Here is a 12,050-nt window from a genome sequence, read left to right as displayed (position 1 = left end):
GACACACACACCATCATAACACACACACACACACCATCATAACACACAGATACCATCATAACACACACACACACACCATCCTAACACAGACACACACACCATCATAACACACACACACACACCATCTTAACAGACACACACACCATCATAACACACACACACCATGTTAACAGACACACACACCCTCCCTGGTCTTCCCCAGGCGGAGCTGCAGGCGTTTGCCCAGAGCGGGGAGCTGTCCAGGGGGCTGCAGCCCGGCTTCCGCAGCGTCTTCAGGGCCTCCAACCTGCAGGGGGCGCTGGCGCTCCTAGAGGAGCTCAGACTCCAGCCCCTCCCCTACCACAGCCCCGCCGCCGTCCAGCCCTCCTCACAGGGACGCGGTACGAGTGTCAAATCCTACTAACTATTACAGTATAGTCTCTGTCAGTTTATCTGTCCTCACCTCTGTCCCCGTGGTGTCCCTGTCCTCACCTCTGTCCTCACCTCTGTCCCCGTGGTGTCCCTGTCCTCACCTCTGTCCCCGTGGTGTCTCTGTCCTCACCTCTGTCCTCACCTCTGTCCCCGTGGTGTCTCTGTCCCCGTGGTGTCCCTGTCCTCACCTCTGTCCCCGTGGTGTCCCTGTCCTCACCTCTGTCCCCGTGGTGTCCCTGTCCTCACCTCTGTCCCCGTGGTGTCTCTGTCCTCACCTCTGTCCCCGTGGTGTCTCTGTCCTCACCTCTGTCCCCGTGGTGTCTCTGTCCTCACCTCTGTCCTCACCTCTGTCCCCGTGGTGTCTCTGTCCTCTCCTCTGTCCCCGTGGTGTCTCTGTCCTCACCTCTGTCCCCGTGGTGTCTCTGTCCTCACCTCTGTCCTCACCTCTGTCCCCGTGGTGTCTCTGTCCTCACCTCTGTCCTCACCTCTGTCCCCGTGGTGTCCCTGTCCTCACCTCTGTCCCCGTGGTGTCTCTGTCCCCGTGGTGTCTCTGTCCTCACCTCTGTCCCCGTGGTGTCTCTGTCCCCGTGGTGTCTCTGTCCTCACCTCTGTCCCCGTGGTGTCCCTGTCCCCGTGGTGTCCCTGTCCTCACCTCTGTCCCCGTGGTGTCCCTGTCCCCGTGGTGTCCCTGTCCTCACCTCTGTCCCCGTGGTGTCTCTGTCCTCACCTCTGTCCTCACCTCTGTCCCCGTGGTGTCTCTGTCCTCACCTCTGTCCCCGTGGTGTCCCTGTCCTCACCTCTGTCCCCGTGGTGTCTCTGTCCTCACCTCTGTCCTCACCTCTGTCCTCACCTCTGTCCCCGTGGTGTCTCTGTCCTCACCTCTGTCCCCGTGGTGTCTCTGTCCTCACCTCTGTCCTCACCTCTGTCCTCACCTCTGTCCCCGTGGTGTCTCTGTCCTCACCTCTGTCCTCACCTCTGTCCTCACCTCTGTCCCCGTGGTGTCTCTGTCCTCACCTCTGTCCTCACCTCTGTCCCCGTGGTGTCTCTGTCCTCACCTCTGTCCCCGTGGTGTCTCTGTCCTCACCTCTGTCCCCGTGGTGTCCTCACCTCTGTCCCCGTGGTGTCCCTGTCCTCACCTCTGTCCCCGTGGTGTCTCTGTCCTCACCTCTGTCCCCGTGGTGTCTCTGTCCTCACCTCTGTCCCCGTGGTGTCTCTGTCCTCACCTCTGTCCCCGTGGTGTCTCTAGTGCGCAGGTACCCTCTGATGTCCGCTCCCCTCGCCTGGCTGTTCGCCACCCGGCCCGTCTTCCTGTACCCTCAACTGCTGCCATTGGTCAGTTTGGACCCGGCGCTGTTCGCCTCTCCTGGATTCACCCTGTTCACCCCCGCTGAGAGCTGGTACCCTATAACACACTACATATACACACTACATATACACACTACATATACACACTACATATACACACTACATATACACATTCACCCTGTTCACCCCCGCTGAGAGCTGGTACCCTTATAAACACTACATATACACACTACATATACACACTACATATACACACTACATATACACACTACATATACACACTACATATACACACTACATATACACACTACATATACACACTACATATACACACTACATATACACACTACATATACACACTACATATACACACTACATATACACACTACATATACACACACAACACACACTCCTGGATTCACCCTGTTCACCCCCGCTGAGAGCTGGTACCCTTATAACACACTACATATACACACTACATATACACACTACATATACACACTACATATACACACTACATATACACACTACATATACACACTACATATACACACTACATATACACACTACATATACACACTACATATACACACTACACATACACACTACATATACACACTACATATACACACTACATATACACACTACATATACACACTACATATACACACTACATATACACACACAACACACTATACACATTCACCCTGTTCACCCCCGCTGAGAGCTGGTACCCTTATAACACACTACATATACACACTACATATACACACTACATATACACACTACATATACACACTACATATACACACTACATATACACACTACATATACACACTACATATACACATTCACCCTCTTCACCCCCGCTGAGAGCTGGTACCCTTATAACACACTACATATACACAACACACTATACACACTACATATACACACTACATATACACTACACACACAACACACTATACACACACAACACACTATACACATTCACCCTGTTCACCCCCGCTGAGAGCTGGTACCCTTATAACACACTACACATACACACTACATATACACACTACATATACACACTACATATACACACTACATATACACTACACACACAACACACTATACACACTACAATACACACATTCACCCTCTTCACCCCCGCTGAGAGCTGGTACCCTTATAACACACTACATATACACACTACATATACACAAAACACACACAACACACTATACACACTACACACATTCACCCTGTTCACCCCCGCTGAGAGCTGGTACCCTTATAACACACTACATATATACAACACACACAACACACTATACACATACAACACACTATACACATACAACACACTATACACACAACACACATACAACACACTATACACATACAACACACTATACACACAACACACATACAACACACTATACACATACAACACACTATACACACAACACACATACAACACACATACAACACACTATACACATACAACACACATACAACACACTATACACATACAACACACTATACACATACAACACACTATACACAACACACTATACACAACACACTATACACATACAACACACTATACACATACAACACACATGCAACACACATGCAACACACATGCAACACACATACAGCACACTATACATATACAACACACATACAACACACTATAATTACGACACACTATACATACAATACACATACATTACATTAGTCATTTAGCAGATGCTTTTATCCAAAGCGACTAACAATAATTGCATTTAACGTAGGAAAAGCCAATGTGCTACTACTCACCAGAACTCACAAGTGCATCTTCTCTCTAAAACAAGTGACTAAGAGCATAATCTAGTGCTGAAGGCAAAGTGCTAGAATAGCAATCTAAAATACAATACAATAAAATACATAAGTGCTTAGGAGGGAGGATTGTTGTAGTACTTCTTGAAGAGATGAGTTTTGAGCCTGTAGTGAAAGATGGGCAGCGACTCTGCTGTCCTGACGTCAGTGGGCAGCTCATTCCACCACTGCGGGGCCAGGACAGAGAAGAGCCCTGACCGCGGGGCCAGGACAGAGAAGAGCCATGACCGTGTCCATCGACCATCGAACATACAACATACTATACGCATAGAACACACATAGAGAATACTATACACACACACAACACATACTACACATACAATACACATACAACATACAATACACACACAACATACAATACACATACAACACACTTATAACATACTATACACATACAGTACAGCAAACATACAACACACTATACACACAACACACATACTATACATACAACACACTATACACACACAACACACACTATACATACAACACACAACACACACACTATACATACAACACACTATACACACACACAACACACACACTATACATACAACACACTATACACACACAACACACACACTATACATACAACACACTATACACACACACAACACACACACACTATACATACAACACACTATACACACACAACACACATACTATACATACAACACACTATACACACACAACACACACACTATACATACAACACACTATACACACACAACACACACACTATACATACAACACACTATACACACACAACACACACACACTATACATACAACACAGTATACACAACACACACACTATACATACAACACACTATACACACACAACACACACACTATACACATACAACACACTATACACACACAACACAAATACTATACATACAACACACTATACACACACAACACACACACTATACACATACAACACACTATACACACACAACACAAATACTATACATACAACACTATACACACACACCACACACACTATACACATACAACACACTATACACACACAACACACACACTATACACATACAACACACTATACACAACACACTATACACCATACTATATAGTCTATGAGGTACAGAGCATGCACCATATTTAAAGTTGGACAGGAGGGGCTCAAGTGTGTGTGTGTGTGTGTGTGTGTGTGTGTGTGTGTGTGTGTGTGTGGACAGCCTGTTGGTTCTGGGGCTGAGGAACCTGCAGAAAACCCCCGAGCCCATTGAGAGCCTGTGCCGGTATCTCCTCCGAGCCAAGACCCCCGAACAGGTCAAGAGACACATCAGGGACAAGACCAAGGCCTCCCACCCAGACAACCTGATCAAGGTAGCAGCTGGGCACACCTCACCTGCTATGGTCTGACTCCACAGCAGCAGACTAGAAGAACACATGTGTAGTGACCAATAGGTAGAGGCGAGTAGAGATCAGTGTAAACCAGTAGAGATCAGTGTAAACCAGTAGAGATCAGTACAGTAGAGATCAGTGTAAACCAGTAGAGATCAGTACAGTAGAGATCAGTACAGTAGAGATCAGTACAGTAGAGATCAGTGTAAACCAGTAGAGATCAGTGTAAACCAGTAGAGATCAGTGTAAACCAGTAGAGATCAGTACAGTAGAGATCAGTACAGTAGAGATCAGTGTAAACCAGTAGAGATCAGTACAGTAGAGATCAGTACAGTAGAGATCAGTACAGTAGAGATCAGTGTAAACAAGTAGAGATCAGTACAGTAGAGATCAGTACATTAGAGATCAGTACAGTAGAGATCAGTGTAAATCAGTAGAGATCAGTACAGTAGAGATCAGTACAGTAGAGATCAGTACAGTAGAGATCAGTGTAAACCAGTAGAGATCAGTGTAAATCAGTAGAGATCAGTACAGTAGAGATCAATGTAAACCAGTAGAGATCAGTACAGTAGAGATCAGTACAGTAGAGATCAGTGTAAACCAGTAGAGATCAGTGTAAATCAGTAGAGATCAGTACAGTAGAGATCAGTGTAAACCAGTAGAGATCAGTACAGTAGAGATCAGTACAGTAGAGATCAGTGTAAACCAGTAGAGATCAGTACAGTAGAGATCAGTACAGTAGAGATCAGTACAGTAGAGATCAGTGTAAACCAGTAGAGATCAGTGTAAATCAGTAGAGTAGTAACAACTGACCTGGTACAGTAGAGACTGAGATAGAGCAGCAACGAGTAGAGAAGAGTAATGAATACTACAGAAGAATACAGATTAGTAGAGAAGAAATACATCGATTTTTAACTTCTTTTGATTGTGTTTTATCTTCCATCTCATGTTCTCTGTTTTCATGTGAAGGACTTGCATGTCATTTCTTTGTTATAAAGCACTTTGAGCTGCATTTCTGTGTGAAAGGTGCTATACAAATACATGATGATGATGAGGATTATTGAGACTAGTACATTACATTAGTAATTTAGCAGACACTTTTATCCAAAGCAACTTACAAAAACCAGTAGACGAGTGATTAACAGAGATAAGTAAAGACATTGATGTGAGGAACCTTGTTTAAAACATTACTGATCAATGAATATGGAGAAGAGAAATCTTTCTGATGTTTATTTAACAGAGAATAAGCATATCAAAACACAATACAGCAACCAAGCTTTAGGCATGGTCCAATATAGATTTGACACATAGCTTATTACAAAACAGTTACGTAACAGGAATAGACAATTTACCATACCGTGACAGCAGACGAGCATGACGTTGGCAACAGGTGTGAGCTAGCATGCTAACATGCTAGCTTGCTAAGCTAAAGCTAACAGCTTAAAGCTACACAGTTACCAAGTTAATGAAGCTAATAAAGCTAACACAATTAACAAAAGCTGCCATTCACATCAGTTGTCTCCAGTTATATATCGTTTACTATAGGTGTGGCCAGCCTGCATGTCCCATTGGACAATAATCAGTTCCAACTTGTGATTGGTCATTCTAGGTTGTCCCTTTCATGAGAGACAAGTGTTGTGCTATAAATCATAGTGCCGCAGTATCCTGCCGCAGTGGCCTGGCGCAATAATGCCGCATCAACCTGATCCCACCTCCAGATTAGACTAGGGGACTGACCTATCTAATGTCTGATTAAGCAACCGTACAGCTGTTTGTTGACGGCTCTTTGCTGACCAAGTCAATTGAGACCCCTCTGACCTTTCATCAACTTCTATGACCTATTAGGTCACAACGTTGGGCAGCTTATCTAAATATACACTGGTATCAGTCACTAGCAAGAGCAAGAATCACCTTTATATGGACAGCAATGAGATTACTGAAACTGGTGGCATTCTGTCCCAAAAACCCCACTACAGAACCCACATCAACATGTATAGATAGGTGAGACCAGTAGAGACTAGAAGAGATGAGTGGAAACAAGTAGGGTTAGGTGGAGATTAGTAGAGACTCATTAGAGATGATTGAAATGAGTAGAGATTAATAGAGACCAGTAGAATATTGATGAGTAGAGATGCTTAAAATTAGTATATTAGTAGAGACCAGTAGAATATAGACAAGTAGAGATTATTAAAATGAGTGGATTAGAAGAGGCCAGTAGAACATAGACCAGTGGAGATGATTGAAATGAGTAGAGATTAGTAGAGTCCAGTAGAATATAGACGAGTAGAGATGATTACAATGAATAGAGATTAGTAGAGACCAGTAGAATAGACCCGTAGAGATGATTGAAATGAGTAGAGATTAGTAGAGCTGAGGAGATGACTATAAAGTACTAGTTTTTAAAGTATGAGTTTTTAAAAGAACTTTTAATTAACAGCATTGTGTTGTTGTATTGTCTGCTCCAGGCCTACCATCGGCAGAAGGAGGTGTGGCCTATGCCCCTGGCCTGTGGCAGGGTGGAGCCTGGAGACTTGCGCCCCCCAGTGGAGAGAGAGGAGAACATCATGCCAGGCTGGCTCCGGGTAACATTTACTGCTCCTACTAATAGTATAATTATTATTATTAACATTTGTTTGTTTGTTTGTTTATGCGTGTATTGGCAACTGTAGAACACTTCCATCCAGCTGCTGTAATTCAGTAGTAGTGCATCTGCAGTGTTCTGTCCTCTGATCCAGAGGTTTCTATGATAGAGAGGTTTCTATGATAGAGAGGTTTCTATGATAGAGAGGTTTCTATGATAGAGAGGTTTCTATGATAGAGAGGTTTCTATGATCGAGAGGTTTCTATGATAGAGAGGTTTATATGATAGAGAGGTAACTATGATAGAGAGGTTTCTATGATAGAGAGGTTTCTATGATAGAGAGGTTTCTCTGATAGAGAGGTTTCTATGATAGAGAGGTTTCTATGATAGAGAGGTTTCTATGATAGAGAGGTTTCTATGATAGAGAGGTTTCTATGATAGAGAGGTTTCTATGATAGAGAGGTAACTATGATAGAGAGGTTTCTATGATAGAGAGGTAACTATGATAGAGAGGTTTCTATGATAGAGAGGTTTCTATGATAGAGAGGTAACTATGATAGAGAGGTTTCTATGATAGAGAGGTTTCTATGATAGAGAGGTTTCTATGATAGAGAGGTTTCTCTGATAGAGAGGTTTCTATGATAGAGAGGTTTCTATGATAGAGAGGTAACTATGATAGAGAGGTTTCTCTGATAGAGAGGTTTCTATGATAGAGAGGTTTCTATGATAGAGAGGTTTCTATGATCGAGAGGTTTCTATGATAGAGAGGTTTATATGATAGAGAGGTAACTATGATAGAGAGGTTTCTATGATAGAGAGGTTTCTATGATAGAGAGGTTTCTCTGATAGAGAGGTTTCTATGATAGAGAGGTTTCTATGATAGAGAGGTTTCTATGATAGAGAGGTTTCTCTGATAGAGAGGTTTATATGATAGAGAGGTAACTATGATAGAGAGGTTTCTATGATAGAGAGGTTTCTATGATAGAGAGGTTTCTATGATCGAGAGGTTTCTATGATAGAGAGGTTTCTATGATCGAGAGGTTTCTCTGATAGAGAGGTTTCTCTGATAGAGAGGTTTCTATGATAGAGAGGTTTCTATGATAGAGAGGTTTCTATGATAGAGGTTTCTATGATAGAGAGGTTTCTATGATCGAGAGGTTTCTCTGATAGAGAGGTTTCTCTGATAGAGAGGTTTCTATGATAGAGAGGTTTCTCTGATAGAGAGGTTTCTATGATAGAGAGGTTTCTATGATAGAGAGGTTTCTATGATAGAGAGGTTTCTATGATAGAGAGGTTTCTATGATAGAGAGGTTTCTATGATAGAGAGGTTTCTATGATAGAGAGGTTTCTATGATAGAGAGGTTTCTATGATAGAGAGGTTTCTATGTCATATGGAACGTGAAGAGGAGACTAGACGCTAGTTCAGAAGTCCTGTCTCGTCTTTACTAGGGGTGTAACGGTCCATGTGTTTACTAGGGGTGTAACGGTCCATGTATTTACTAGGGGTGTAACGGTACATGTGTTTACTAGGGGTGTAACGGTACATGTGTTTACTAGGGGTGTAACGGTCCATGTGTTTACTAGGGGTGTAACGGTCCATGTGTTTACTAGGGGTGTAACGGTACATGTATTTACTAGGGGTGTAACGGTCCATGTGTTTACTAGGGGTGTAACGGTCCATGTGTTTACTAGGGGTGTAACGGTCCATGTATTTACTAGGGGTGTAACGGTACATGTATTTACTAGGGGTGTAACGGTCCATGTGTTTACTAGGGGTGTAACGGTCCATGTGTTTACTAGGGGTGTAACGGTCCATGTGTTTACTAGGGGTGTAACGGTCCATGTGTTTACTAGGGGTGTAACGGTACATGTGTTTACTAGGGGTGTAACGGTCCATGTGTTTACTAGGGGTGTAACGGTCCATGTGTTTACTAGGGGTGTAACGGTCCATGTGTTTACTAGGGGTGTAACGGTACATGTGTTTACTAGGGGTGTAACGGTCCATGTGTTTACTAGGGGTGTAACGGTCCATGTGTTTACTAGGGGTGTAACGGTCCATGTGTTTACTAGGGGTGTAACGGTACATGTGTTTACTAGGGGTGTAACGGTCCATGTGTTTACTAGGGGTGTAACGGTACATGTGTTTACTAGGGGTGTAACGGTCCATGTGTTTACTAGGGGTGTAACGGTCCATGTATTCGTACCGTACGGTACGGGGCTTTCTGTACGGTTCAGTCGTGTGCTGAGCGACCCGACAGATCATTCGAGCAGATCTCTTTCAGTAGACTGACGCAAAATATTTGTCACAGTTGTGACAATGGGCTGTTTCTTAATTGACTCTTGTGAAATAGCGCCACGCTTTGAACCTTTCACTCTCTCTGCCATCGCTTCTGTCACTGTGAAAACAAGTCTCCTCGCATCGCAGGCGTGTGTGTGTGTGTGTGTGTGTGCGCGCCCCCCCCTCCCCTCAGTTCGGCAATTCTGTTAGTTTGCCTTAGCCTAATACACCGTAATGAAACACAGGTAGGCTGAGGGAATCATTTCTATATCACGGAGGTTCCAATGTAGTCTATAGTCCTTGCAATGAGAGAAATGAAACTCTGAAGCTGCACACAGCACGCGCTCGTTTGTACACGCTCGTTTGTACACGCACGTTTGCACACAGTCTAGGCCTATATCTCTGTGGGAAAAAAGGCAGATTTATTTTTTAGTAAAGATTTTAATTTATTTAGTTTCAATTTTTATTGCATTTAATTCGTTTTAAATAAGTGATTCAAAAACATATTTTTAAGAAGGCTAGGCTATTCGTTTTTATTTCATTTTCTACTGCTGGGGACATCGTCACTGCCAGCAGGTGTTGAAATTTTTCTGGCCAAAAATATGCAGGTTGAGTGAAGTGGGGTAAATGGGGTATGAATGAGGGGGAAACACTTAAAAGAAAAAGAAACAGCAAAGTTAATGACACAGCATTGTAGGCTATTCCACTGGTCAACATTGTTGTTTTGTTATGTTGTTGTTTTCTTTTTGGGGGGGGGGGGGGGGGCAGTGATGCAGCCTGAAAGGTATTGCTGTTTGTAAATAAAATGATATTAAAAAGATTGATTCAAGATCATTTTTAAAGAATAGAAAAGGGATCAGAGTAGTGCAGGCGCGCCGCTCCTGAACCGAACCGAGACGTACGAACCGAACCGTTACACCCCTAGTCTTTACGCAAGATTCCACATGCTGAACATTGAAAACATCAGTTTTAGGAATAGTTTGAAAAAGGCAGTTATACAAAACAATCAAATGTCTTTAAAAAAACAACAGCAGCAGCAGCAGTGTATTCTAGCCTCCCGGGCTGTTGTCTGTCCACAGAGGAGCCTGTCAGTCATCTACCCAGCGGTGCGGGAGCTCAACGCCTCGTCCCAGTCTCCCGGTCGGCCCCGCCGTCGTAAGCGGCACCCGGCGTGCGATAAGCAGTACCACTACCCCCCCGGGACCCGCTACCCGCCGACGCTGCCCGACCGCCTCACCCTCAAACCCTACGGGTTCAGGCTGCTGCCCCCCCGCCCCCCCTCCTCCAGGCCCGCCCAGAATGTCACGCAGGGCGTCCTCCACGGCCCCGCCCCCCCCGCCGCCCCGTTGGCTAAGGACCTCGTCACTCAGAAGGTTGGCACGTTCGCCGGCCTGCGCAGGCTGCCCAGGCTCCTCCCATATCGCTCCAGGGGGTCTCCCAGGGAGGCTCCGCCCCCGACCGCTCCGCTGGAGGAGGACTGGGTCACGGTCACGGTGCTGAAGGAGGAGTGGGAGGAGGAGGAGTGCAGAGAGAAGGAGCGAGAGGAGGAGGAGGAGGAGGAGGAGGAGTGTGGTGGTGATTCCAGGATGTTCCTCCTGGCCCTGTCGGAAACCTCCGCCAGTCCTGCCAGCAGCGATGACCCCGGTGACCCCACGGAGGAGGAGGGGTCACAGAGCGGTCAGGAGGTAACGCTGACACCTGGGCCGTCCGCCGCCGGAGGCCGAGGGAGGGAGGAACAGGAAGTGATGTCACCGGCCTCGCATGAGTCAACGTTGTCAGTGCCGGAGCTGCAGGTGAGGGCGTGCGTCTGTGACCAGAAACTGACCAATAAGATGTGTTTTTAAGACACATATCTTAAGCACCTATTGTATTTTAGTTTGCTATTCTTGCACTTTGCCTTCAGAACTAGATTATGCTCTTACTCACTAGATTATGCTCTTACTCACTAGAGTATGCTCTTACTCACTAGATTATGCTCTTACTCACTAGATTATGCTCTTACTCACTAGATTATGCTCTTACTCACTAGATTATGCTCTTACTCACTAGATTATGCTCTTACTCACTAGATTATGCTCTTACTCACTAGATCATGCTCTTACTCACTAGATTATGCTCTTACTCACTAGATTATGCTCTTACTCACTAGATTATGCTCTTACTCACTAGATTATGCTCTTACTCACTAGATTATGCTCTTAGTCACTAGATTATGCTCTTACTCACTAGATCATGCTCTTAC

The 12,050-nt window shown here is 44.8% G+C and overlaps 1 protein-coding gene across 1 annotated transcript in view; it reads left to right on the top strand.

Moving 5' to 3' along the window:
• The window catches only part of gon4la (gon-4 like a), a gene marked incomplete at its 5' end in the record, with an annotated part of 42,514 nt that overhangs the window by 20,403 nt on the left and 10,061 nt on the right, over positions 1-12,050 (top strand). The window contains 5 exons of the mRNA XM_084459325.1: positions 203-380; positions 1,658-1,808; positions 4,781-4,931; positions 7,415-7,531; positions 10,888-11,601. Coding sequence (XP_084315451.1) covers positions 203-380; positions 1,658-1,808; positions 4,781-4,931; positions 7,415-7,531; positions 10,888-11,601 — 1,311 coding nt within the window. The remainder of the gene's footprint in view (positions 1-202; positions 381-1,657; positions 1,809-4,780; positions 4,932-7,414; positions 7,532-10,887; positions 11,602-12,050) is intronic.

Source organism: Borostomias antarcticus (assembly GCF_949987555.1).
Source record: "Borostomias antarcticus genome assembly, chromosome: 27".
NCBI classification, from domain to species: Eukaryota; Metazoa; Chordata; class Actinopteri; order Stomiiformes; family Stomiidae; genus Borostomias; species Borostomias antarcticus.
This window is presented reverse-complemented; position numbering and strand designations above follow the sequence as displayed.